The 12,632-nt window shown below is 41.8% G+C and overlaps 1 protein-coding gene across 3 annotated transcripts in view; it reads right to left on the bottom strand.

Moving 5' to 3' along the window:
• Nucleotides 1-12,591, bottom strand: part of prim2 (DNA primase subunit 2) — a 64,133-nt gene extending 51,542 nt beyond the window's left edge. Inside the window, exons 1-8 of one of the 3 annotated variants that reach the window (XM_018749244.2) lie at nt 12,511-12,591; nt 11,676-11,779; nt 11,001-11,164; nt 9,920-10,029; nt 9,116-9,192; nt 8,743-8,863; nt 6,657-6,752; nt 6,319-6,456 (exon numbers count right to left, since the gene is read on the bottom strand). In XM_018749244.2, the coding sequence (XP_018604760.1) occupies nt 6,319-6,456; nt 6,657-6,752; nt 8,743-8,863; nt 9,116-9,192; nt 9,920-10,029; nt 11,001-11,145 (687 nt within the window). In that variant the 5' untranslated portion in view covers nt 11,146-11,164; nt 11,676-11,779; nt 12,511-12,591. Of the gene's footprint in view, nt 1-6,318; nt 6,457-6,656; nt 6,753-8,742; nt 8,864-9,115; nt 9,193-9,919; nt 10,030-11,000; nt 11,165-11,263; nt 11,407-11,675; nt 11,780-12,510 lie in introns of those variants that run through there. The other 2 variants (XM_018749246.1, XM_018749245.2) reach the window with 2 other exon arrangements.
• Between the last annotated feature and the right edge of the window lie 41 nt (nt 12,592-12,632).

The raw sequence follows: 12,632 nt of genomic DNA, 5'->3' as shown, positions 1-12,632 counted from the left end.
TAAAGCGATTGTTCCCAGAAGCTGCTTTGTCAGTTGATTAATATTCCATCACTCTCCCTGAACAGCACCAGTCTTAGAGTGGTGCACCATGGGATATTTGAGAGGAGCCAACGTATCCTAAAATAAAAGCGCCGTTCGATAACCAAGCAGACCCGAGTTAAAAATTACTCACATTGTATTTAATCACGCAATAACAGGCCCTTGTATTCCCTTGGTTCCGAAGTGCAAAAAAATGTAAATTGGAAACTGTAAGAGGTGATGCATCTTTCTTTGTAGTTGCTGAATAAATTTTTGCACTATGAAAGTGGAACTGTCAAAGAAGTGAATTTACAAGTTTAAAAAGCTATTTCAGTATTCAGCTGTCTCCTAGCAACAGGAATCTGCTGATGTTTTCTGGGCGAAATGTGGTGGAATGGATACAAATCTTGTTTCAGTTGTGTCAATGGAATGAGAAACAGAATGAGAGCAGTTCACTGGCACCGATTTCAACCGTTTCCATTTCCCTCTTGCACGGCAAATTCATTCGCCCTTATTTGAATCACAATGTTGACTTATCGACTGGTAACAAATGACAAAGATAGCGCTCGTGGCACCTTTATAATTTGAATTTCCCACAAAAAAGCTTGAATATATAGCAAATTGCTGTACACAAAACAGACACCTTACCACTTCCGCAGCTCAGTCAAGTTTAAGATTTAATCTGGCCATTTGCACAGAAACTCATGTCCACCCATCCCCTTCAAAGCTATTACCTGTCCTCAATGAAGAGGCACCACAGCGGCATGTATAAAAAACTAAGACATCTCCTGTTACCTTTTCTAAGTAGCTCCGCTCCAATTAATCAAGCGATCAATCGGTGTAACTGACCTCACCAGTGCTGCAGTCTCTTAACATTTAAATACACCCTTCAGATGTTTTCTAACTAAACTAAAATCTAATGTCAATGTGACACACTGATATATCTGTGGTCTGGAGAGTGACCTGGGCGGATTTAAGGAGTTTTATTGTAGAAGGAAAGCCTTTCTGCCAAAACCAACACCTGGAGCACAAAAGCAGAACTTTTGCCCATAACACAAATGATACACATAACAAAGAGTGTAGCACCTCATAGCTCCAGTTAAAAAGTTATTTCCTGGAATCCATTTTTAACACCATGGGGCCAGGCATCCCAGAGCGCTACTCCCATCTCCTCTCCAACCATAAGCAGAAGTTGTTCAGCTGAAGCGATACCCCCCACGCATCAGTTAGAAAGCTAAAGCTATTTTCTAGGTGGAATTACAGTGCCCCTTGAAAGTATGTGAACCCTATAGGGATGGTCATTATTTTAATATGTTATACAAGAATAAAGTTATAAAATCTAAATCTTAAAAAACTCATAAAATGAATAAAATGACTGATTTCTATACTTGATTCTACTTACCTACTTGGTTTAAGCAATGCAACTTAGGCCTCATGTAGTTTTGCATCTGCACTACTTCAGTGTTTTTACTATACACACAGGTTCCACTAAACCAACATTTAGAATTGATCACTTGATACAATAGGTGTGTGTGATTATCAAGACTTTCTCATTAAATAACCATTTTGTGGCAAAACTAAGAGACACAAGGGCTTCACATACTTTACACAAGCAACACTGTATGTGATCCAAGGTACTCCGTAGGCAGATTTGGGGGATCGGGGGGTGGGGGGTGAACTGTTAAACACATGCCCTAAATAAATAAAAATTAAAAAAAAAAAAAAAAAAAAAAGTTTTCACATTTAGCCTCCCCTGCCGTCAAGCTGTCAATCGCACCATTCCAATGGTTCTCTCTCTCTCCCTCTACACGGGCATGTGTCAAAACACCTTCTTTAGAAATCTATATATATATATTAATTTCACTTCAAACATCTGCTTTAAAAATCACTAGATTCAACATCTTGCATTCATACCACTTATGTGGCAGCTGCTGCAACCTTCAATAAGTTTTTCCAACAGCGGACCTCCGCGGTGCAAATTTATTAAGCGCAATTTTTCCCCATATACATTTACAGATGAAACACTTAAACAGCAATAGCATGAATTTAACATGTTATTTATACAGCAGTACACCAGAGTGCCCTGGTTGCCACAAAGGTCGGGGGCACAAAGACCTGTTTGCAGAGGTCTGTGATAAACGTACTTCCCAACCATTTCCATTTATCGTCCGCTTGTTCCCGTCTCGTTGACCTTATTGCACACTTTGCTATTTTAGACAATCCATTCTCATTTTATCAGGATGGAAGAGATTTATTAGCCTCAATAAGTGTGACGCTCCTTTATTGCCCCGTCTTGTGTGAGAAACCCGGGAACCAACTGAGACGCTGACGCAGCAGCGCGCTCTCTCAGGTGTGCTCACTGAATCTGTGTTTTGAGCTAGACTGTACAAGTCCACCAAGCCTCGCCGTGACCCCATACTGCATGAATTCCCGCACCTGCGTGATCTACCACGGAGGTCTGCCAGCATACAAAACAGCCAACCCAGAAGAATGAGATGAAGGAACAGGAACTTATGTAAACACACAAATAATATTCTGTTACTATTACCCTGGAGACCCCGTGTGGGGTCAGCAGCATCTACAGTATTCCCAGGGTATGCTTGAATCCGCAGGCATTTTTCCACTCCCTTATTCTGCCAAAGGTGAATTCAACCAGTAAATTACAACCACGGTTCCCTCATTAATATTCAGCAGTGGCACTAAACCTAACTATTATTTACATAAGAATAACAAATTTGAGTGACAGTAGCATTTATACAGCAAGGAATCATGAAGAGACAGCGATCATCTGCCTTTTGCACCTGAGCATCAGCGTGGGGTTATTTACTGCAGTTCTGCGATGTGTAAGAGCACCTGCCTATAAAAAGATGAACAAGGAACCGACAGCTGAAGACGGCAAGGGTGCTCATGAAAGCACCTAATAACACTGCCACATCCTGGGATGCAACTAAGCAAATCTCGCACTTAAATCTCAAATAACAAAAAAAAAAGAAAGAGTAAAACAGAGACATTTCACCCAGTGTAATATTTTTGCCACTTCTGCATCCTTTAGGTGTTCTAGGACTATTTTATTTCTGCTTTCTGGCACATGCTTCTGTTTTTAAGTAAAAAGGCCATAACTAATGCTCACAGCATAAATAAAGTTACTAAATGTCCAGGCATTAGGTTCTTTAAAAAAAAATCAAATAAATAGCATGGTGGGTAAATTAATGTTGACTGCAATATTACAACTTTGTTTTTTTCCCCCCCTTACATGATCCATTTATTGGAAAAATTCAAGCAGGAAACTCTGATAAGTTTGACTACTAATTCTAACCGTTACTATTCCCAGTTCTACTAGACCTGTCACATTCAAAACTCTACAATAATGGCATCCCAGTGGGGAATGGACGATGTCCTGAACGCGACTGCATATGTTCTGAATATTACTATACCATTGACAACTGGCATCTGCATCTGAAGGCCTTCAGCAGAAAATTAGAACTGATAGGATAAACTGTAATCCAAGTAAGCCAATAAACAGTGTGAAGTCTGCATCCACTCCAGATTACAAAGTTGCAGGGAAGGGGATGAACTCTTGACAAATAAATCAAAGCCTGTAAATACACTGGACAGATGAATGGATGGACAGGCAGGTGCCCAGACACTCTGCACAGTCAATACAGTTAAAGCCCATTGGCTTCCATCATTTCCAGGCAAAACTTATATGCTTCACACCCACACAGATCGATCCACATTTCTCTAAACTAAACCCATAGTTGTGCCACAAAACCCTGCATGTCTTCAAAACTCTTCAGATGATAGATGACCATTTAGACAAGCAGCAACATTTACAACAGGAGAAATAATCTCTGCATCTTCTCCTCCAAATGACTCAACTCCATTGTAAACTGTAAAAAACCATTTGCAAAAACCCAACTTGTCTTGCACTAATACTAGCATACAGGCAAGAAAACCAACTGGTTGGTTTTGTAAATTAAATTATGACACCCACTGAAGAAAGCAGCATTTCTGGGCCCCAAGTGTTACAGTTGCTGCTCTCACCCTCAAATCTCCATCAGTATCCTTCTGAGGCCTCCCACACCAGGGTAGCTTTTTTAATCTCCGGCCAGGGAAGAAATGACTCGTCACTCCCACGCCACAGTACATTGTTATCAGTTATGTCCAGGATCTCATTGGCACGACCGCCGTCGTCATCATCATCGGCGGCATTCATCTCCCCCAAACCCGCGTCACCTGAGCTAGGAAGCGGAGGCTTGGCAAATGTACAGCCGCCCCCGTCCGGCACAGCGGCAAACTTACAAGGAGAGGGCGACTTATCTCCTTAGAAAGCCTCTATCGGTGCTGGGTGGCCTCAGAGAAAAGCTTATGCTGCCACCCTTTCAACACACGCAGGATGCAGAGCAGTACCACGTGAGCAAATTAGAACATCCTGCAGACGGTTTAATAGCTCGCTGTGTGACAATAAGACCTTGGACCCAGCACCAATCAATCAGTCTCTCCCTCCCCCCCCCCCCTTGTCTCTTTATGTATAAAAGGATCAAATTAGCTTGTTCTCAAAAGGAATAGCTGGAGATCGGCTGCTTCACGCTGCATTCGGCTCGTGCCGTTTACACGGCTTGACAATCTCGAAATAAGTAAACCCCGTCGTAAGCTCGATGACAGCAACGGCAATGCTTTCACTGTAAACCTCTTAGAAGGATGAGCAAGGTGGAGAACGTTTTCGCAGCACTTCAGGAATCTGGCCAAAGCACGTCAGCCCCCGGCACCTTTCACACAGAGCGTGAGTATCCCCGGTAACGACAGGGGTGTTTTCCCAGCATTCTCCCAGCCATTGAGACACACAGCATTTGCCTTTCAAAGTTGTGCAAAAAAAGAAAAGAGAAAAAAAAAAAAAAAAAATCAAATAATCACTTAGTCAAGGCAAAAAGATATTTTTATTCAGTTTCCCTTACTTGATGTGAAGGCTGGTAAGTGTGCCATTTAATGCACTTCTACTAGCTATCAAAGACTGCAACTTCTTTCACATTTTAATGCGTGACCTTTGATGACTAGATATGAAATGCAGAAATACAGAATTTAATTTTCAACTTCAGTAGAGTTAAACATGCAGCAAAAAATCCTGGCAAAAACAACTCAAATGCCAATTCTTTGAAGTTCCAATTTTTACAACGTGGACTGTATTAGTCTAAACTGAACCTAAATAAACCCATGTCTCCCTGACTGCAAGTGAGTTAGCAGCAAAGTCCACGCATAAAGCCCGTCGCTCATGCTACTTTCTACACAACCTTAGTGAACTCACCAGAAAATTTTATTAATTTGGTTAAATTACATTTACACATTTAGCAGACACTTTTCTCCAAAAGAACTTCCAATAAACACTATGTAGTGTTATTAGCCCACACACTTTATTCATCCCAGGTGACTTACACTGTTAAATACCCTACTTACAATGAGTCACTTGGCCATACACCAGTGAAACACACTTTCTTTCTGTTGCTCACACACATTCTTTTAGAATCACTAATCTATCTGAACAGCATGTATTTTGACTGTAGGAGGAAACCAGAGCGCCCGGGAGAAACCCGCTCAGATACGGGGAGAACACGCAAACACCACACAGATTGAGAGGGAACTGAACCCACGTCCTCTTGCACCACCCTGCTGTGCCGAGACAGAAAAATTAAACATAAAAACGGAAGTGCATAGCTGCAGCACCAATCCTGGAGAGCCCGTCACATAGGTTTTAGAGAACATTTACATTTACGCATTTGACAGAAGCTCAATTCCAAAGCGACAAAGAACTCTGAGTAAACAAGTGCACTAGAAGATGAAAAAGAGGAGGTGCTGGGGAAAGGGGGGGGAAAAAAACCCCACTTACAGGCTTCATGAACACTGGAAACTATTTTAAGAACCTTATTTACACCTGAAACATCAGGTAGGCGTCATAACGCATTACCTACCCTACCAAAATACTTAAAGGGACGACTGAGCTTAAACTAGCACACTCCGAGATCCTTAACCACTGGAATTTTGTGTCATGTTATCCTGAGTAAAAATAAGTCCCCCACAACCATCTAGGAGCAGCACATAATATAGTGGCTACCCCAGAACAACATACTTAGCCGGACTGACAATAAAAATCAGTTGTATCAATAAAAAACAGTTGTTAAGTTGCTTAGTTTACGAACCAAATGTCTGAGTCACATTGAACAAAGATGTCATATAAATAAAATAAATATTAGTCTTTCCACGACAGTGACAGCCAATACAACAGCTCACGATGAAGCAGTGACTTACGGCCAGCGCTTTAGACAGTCTTGTGCGGTAGTCATTGAGCACAATGGTGACAATGTCCTGGTGGGGGACATACGCAAACCCATCCTTGACGAAGACCTTTCTCATCCGCACTAGATCGAGCGCATCTTGGAAAGGCACCTGCAGCAGAGAGAACAAAGAAGAAAAAAAAAAGTCATATTCCCCATCAACTGTTTTACTGTCAAGGAGAAGAGTTTAAGTACAAAGACAACAGCACTGCTCTGTCCTGTGCATCACAATGATGGCAGGACTACTGAGGGGGGGAACAGGATTAACCGACCACATTGTCAGAGTGTGGCTCCAGGAGCCGATCGTATCACCTTGTAGAAGTCCTGCTCCTCAACGGTGCAGCCACTGAAAGCATAACTGGAGTTAATCAGCTTCTCCATCAGGCTTTTCTTTTCCTCAACACTTATCTGTAGAGCAAAAAACATTTTACAGCGTTATAACTCCATCTTGACATGTACAAAGACCAACACGTCAAGCAGAACACTTTCGAGAAGAAACAAACCTATGTTATATCCTTAGTACAGCGCAGTTTTTATAACTGCAATCATTACTAGTTTACTGCAGTCCATTTTTAATTAAGACAAATTATGCTAAACTAGATGCATAGTCTAATTCTACATTTACAAGTTGTCATCAATTAAACATTTTATATACAGTTACATAACATTTATTCATTTAGCAGGCACTTTTCTCCAAGGCAACGTACAACGTTAAGCTACTTTTTTACTGGAGCAATTTACAGTAAGTATAGTGCTCAGGGGTCCTACAGCTAGAGGTGAGACTCAAACCTGCACCCTTTGGGTCCAAAGGCAGCAGCTCTACCCACTATTCTATAAGCTGCCCCTATACATACATAAATATGTACGTACATACATAAATTTGCTTATTCAAAAAAAAACTCCTGTCTTCCTTGAGTTTCACTGGAAGGCTTCAGGTTTGTTTTTTTTTTTTTTAAAACTTTTTGTAGAACCTGTGTTAACACTGAGCAGAGCAAAAAACCATTTTAATTTGGAAAGGCACAAATGGTTAAAGTGAGAGGGAATAAAGTCTACGGCCATAACTGGCTGCACTTCATATGTTATTTTGCTCATAGAACAAGACTAATATTGTCCAAGTTGTTATAGTCATCTGTCCAAACAAAATGAAAACTTAATTATCGATGTAAAACGTACGTGGCATTTCAGTCTAGATGGACATTCCAGGGGGAAACGCACACCTTTCCAACACCTCTTTGCCCTCTACAGAGGTCTCTCAAGAATCCACAGAACACCAACCCCATCTAGTGACACAGCACTTCGCAATCATGTATTTAGGGGCCAGCAGGCAGTAAAAACTACCCAACTGTATGAATGGGTAAACTAAGTACCCTAGTGTACAAATCTAAAATTAACATCGCTTTGAGGAAAAGCTTCAGCTAAATGAATAAGTTAAGGGAAATTCTGTGCTTTTGTGAGTCCTTTAAATCCCACTCCTCTTCAGCATTTCATTTTGGTAGATAAAAGGTTTGAGTTTGTCCAAGTTAGAAGTGTGCATTCTTATTAACAGGAGCTAAAACATTCATATTCAGTGTCTGTATCCTTCCGCTCTTCTCCAAGCTCTAACCATCCTGACTTCAGCCGCTCACACCGCTGTTATGACAATTCCAGTTAATGTACAACGAAAATCACGCAAATATTAAGTCAGAGTTATTATAAAGCACTCAGTGTTTAACTTTCATGTTCAGTAACTCAGCAGCACATCCTTTCAAATCAAATCCCTTAACTGGCATGTTGGGTTTCTTTCAGGACATGGCCTGGGATGCTCTCCAGCAAAATACAGCGCATTTGCGTCATGAAACACATAAATGATAAGTTAAGCCAATGGCGCCCCCCTTTGACGATATGGAGGAGCTTCAACTGTTGTGCAGATGTTCTACTCTCCAAAATAATAAACCCAGTAAGACCTCCACCAGACATCAGTTCACATAAATATGAAAGTTGAGCCATAAAACTGAAAATGTCAAGAACCAGAGGAAGGACATGATCATGATTTTATTGTAATTCCATTGAAACATTTTCCATAGCGAGAGCAAAATTAACAAATTTGACCATTTCATTTCTTGACATATTTATTGTACATCAGTTGTACACCACAGCCCACTTACCGAGTTTTCCACATTAGCTTGTGTCTGCTCATAAATGTCCAATATGGTTGCAGTATAGCTTTTGTTGACGTAGTTATTGTAAATATTAAAAACCACAAAAGTAATTTTTTGCTTATGTTTTATCCAAAGCAGCCTTGTGAAAACCAAACTAAAAACCTTCAGTCCACATCCATAACAATCATGCCACCTGCTGCACAGTAACAACACATTACTGTTAAGGCCATTAAAAAATTTTTTTAAACAACCCATCTTACCGTTTCATACTGCAGACTGTTTCGATGCAGAAAGTCACTCTTGCTTTTAGGACTCAGATCATTAAAGCGGTGGCGAAAAAGGTCCATTTCTTGTTGTATAAACCAGCGCCTCAGGTCTTCTCTGTAAATGGACAGTTTGCCCATCGGCCTCCATCATTTTTAGACAGACCTCATTTCCACAAAAATGTACACAGACAGCAGTGTGAGCCATTAGCAGAGCACCTTACACACACCAGAGGGCCAGCACGTTTGCAGACTGCTCCCCTTGAAATATTTTGAGAAAAGCAGTCACCTCCATTCAACAAACAACGAAACACACATAAGCACAACACACACATGGCTCTGGAAGAAGAACAATCAGAGTATGGCTCACGTCTGGCAGTAAGCAAGTCGCAGGATGAAGTGGGAGATGTGATCCTTCCTCCTTTTCTCATACTCACTAGCCACAGCCTGGGGATTCATAAAGTAACACAATCAAAAACAGATCCTCTCTCAAACACTTCCATGAACGTAATATGTTTTTGGAGACAAGGTTCTTTATGGTCTACAGCCCACCAGTGCTGAAACATCTCAACACCCCTCAAGTGAACTGCAAATACACAAAAATTAACATAAAAAGCACAAGTGGGTTTTTGTTGGTTCAGCTGCCTTTCAGAACACTGAATAGAATCATACAAGTCACGAGTCTGAGCACACACAGGCAACATGTGCAATATTTCTATCGGGAAAAAACCAGACAGAGGTGTCCTAGATCTCAGGGAACTGCTGCCAAAGAGCTGGGGACATGGCGCCTTATTTCCTGCTCACCAAATGGCTTGTGAAAAAACTGGTTCCCACTACATGTACTCAAACTTTTGACTGGTATTCTATTTCTAACAAAAACTTTTTGCAGGCATTGCAGAAGTAATAAATCCAACCACAGCTACTCACAGAAACAGTTAGGAAAATATGATGAATAGATATTGGAACCAACTGCTGAATTCCTTGTTTTGTGCTGAAGTCTAATCTAGACCTCATAATTGGAAGCCTTTTGATTTGGTTTCGGAAAAATATGAAGATTAAAAGCAGTTCCCAGCAGCCTCAAACTTTTAGGCATTACTCACAGTAAATCTTTTGCACGTGCCATTGTCGAGAGAATCCAGCTCTACTTGAGCACAGGAACTATGAAGGTACTTACTTCTGTCCTGTGAGGAAAGTTCAGGCTGGAGATCTCAGCGTGCAGTTTCTTGCTGTAATCTTCAGAGGTCTTGATGTGAGTCACGCCCAAATTCTCCACCGTTTTGAGCACTACGAAGTAAAATCACGTAATGAAACACCCTTTTTCCAATTTATTAAATTCAGGGAATCCTTCGGATGTACTCAACAGAAGTGCACCCATCCCTCGCATAACGGTATGAAGTGCCTCCATGAAATGATCCCACTTGGCAAATTCCTGTTGTGAGGGGACTGACTTATCATTACCATCCGTTATGGGGAGGGGAAATTGGTTCACGAGCAAAAAATGTAATTTCTAAAATATGATTCAGGGCACAAAGACAATATGGCACATTTACACTAGATTTAACCATGAAATAGACAAACTGACACGGGCGTAGGGAGAAACCTCTTGGGTCCCAGACAAACAGCGTATGTCTGTCCTACAATGACAGACACACGTCTGAAAAAAGCCACTGCGCAGAATAAAATGTCCACTGACCATATATACAGAATAAAATATCAGCTGATCCAAAATAAATGAATAATAGGCCCAAAAAAAAAAGCTGCACGCATGGAACCACGCATAAAGAAACCAATTCCTCCCAAAACATTTGAGGAAACTGAAGTCACGCTGGATGTTCTGAGGCAACATGCTACAACTTTCCAGTGTATCCATGACTTTACCAGCTATAGGTGCAGAATATAGATTTGTAACCAGAAGGCTGCTGGTTCAAACCCCACTGCTGCTGCAGTACCCTTGAGAAAGGTAATGATGCTGAATTGCTCCGGGAACGGGGGTGCGGTGGCGCAGTGGGTTGGACCACAGTCCTGCTCTCCGGTGGGTCTGGGGTTCGAGTCCCACTTGGGGTGCCTTGCGACGGACTGGCGTCCCGTCCTGGGTGTGTCCCCTCCCCCTCCAGCCTTACGCCCTGTGTTGCCGGGTAGGCTCCGGTTCCCCGCGACCCCGTATGGGACAAGCGGTTCTGAAAATGTGTGTGTGTGTGCGCTCCGGGAACACGCCCAGGTAAATAAATCTCAGGGTAAGAAAAGGCGAGCCTCACACTTCATGCGGTCCACGGCGAATTGCTCAAACTCAACCAGGGAGATGTTCTCCAGCGGCGGCTGGGTGTACAGCTGCAAGCAGTGTCCATAGAGCTCCGTCTGTGGGTTTTCGACTCCCTTCTTCTTGCGGCCCCCGAACAGCATGCTGGCGTGTCTGCGGATCCTAAAGAAACACAATTACAGTAAAGCATACAAGCTGTTGTGTAAAATAACTTAAATATTATGTAATGCACAATCTGAATCTGCCTCATTCTTCTTTTACCTGTAACTTTTTTTTAAAAACTTTCTTATATATTCTCTAGCGTGGTTTACTCCCTATGCCCGTATCGAGTACAGGCTCAGTCTGATCTCGTGTTATTGCAGATCAGTATTTCATACAAGACAGTCTGACTATCATCTGACTGTCTTGTGACCCTGTAAACACTTCAGCTTTGTACTAAAATAACAGTTACATAAAGGAAACAGCTGACTAAATAACAGAAAAACAACAGGTGGCACAGTGGGTAGCGCTGCCATCTCACAGCCCCCAGGGTGTTTGGACATAGATTCAAATCCTGCTCATTCTGTGCAGAGTTCGCATGTTCTCCATATGGGTATCCTCCAGGTGCTCTGGTTTCCTCCCACAGTCCAAAGATATACGGGTAAAGTGGACTGCCAAAAATGCCCATACTCACAACTGTATGTGTGGCAACCCTGCAACAGACTCTGCAATCGATCCCCCTTCCACCCCGAAGCCTTGCGCCCAGTGATTTAGGATAGGCTCCGGACCACCGTGGCCCTGACCAGAACAAGAGAGTGCGAGTAAGTGTGAGAAATATACTATATAAATATAATAACCACAGCTTACCAACTTTACAAATGTTACATTAGATCTGTAGTACATGTTTAAGTTAAAGCTCAAATAAATTAAAAACCAGTACTACAGTAGAGAGCCAGGCAGTGTCGTCTGTGTCTGACATGATGGTGAGTGACATACATCGCTGGAAAAGCAAACTGTGAGTGTGAGGCACAGTGACGTAGACAGAAAAAACAAACGAACACTTGACTTTAGCGATAATAATAATAATAATAATAATAATGATGATGATGATGATGATCATCATGCTGTTCTAAGTTAATAATTATAATAATCATGTGTTTGACTGGTGGTGGAGTAGTAGTCATCTCCAGCTGCTGAGCCAGCCTATTTTTTTAAAAAAAGAAAAAAAAAATTGATCCATAACGTATCACCGCAGTCGCCGCGGCTTATTATTGACAATTTACGTGGGGAAAAGAAAAATAATAAAACTGTGTGTTTTCTAAAACGCGTCATGACCGCCGCCGGCGTTTCTCCTCACACAGACACAGCAGCTCAACTCCGCAATTCATCTACTCATAGCCTTGATTTCGTCAGCGCTGCACCAGAAGCACACATATCTACACACGAGGAACGTTACAAATGTATACTTACTTTAGTTCTCAAGTATGTTCCAATTAACACACACAAAAAAAAAAAAATTCGTCACTTACTTTAACTACGTCAATGACGTCCGCAAGCTCCGCGACTACTTATCGATTCCCGCCAAGCCGCGGTTCTGAACAGAGCGCGCGTCTGTGACGCACTTCCGGAAAGATTCTTCTTCGCTATATTT

Source organism: Scleropages formosus, chromosome 4 (genome assembly GCF_900964775.1).
Source record: "Scleropages formosus chromosome 4, fSclFor1.1, whole genome shotgun sequence".
NCBI lineage: Eukaryota > Metazoa > Chordata > Actinopteri > Osteoglossiformes > Osteoglossidae > Scleropages > Scleropages formosus.
Note: the sequence above shows the minus strand (reverse complement) of the source record. Positions and strands in the feature narration are given on the sequence as shown.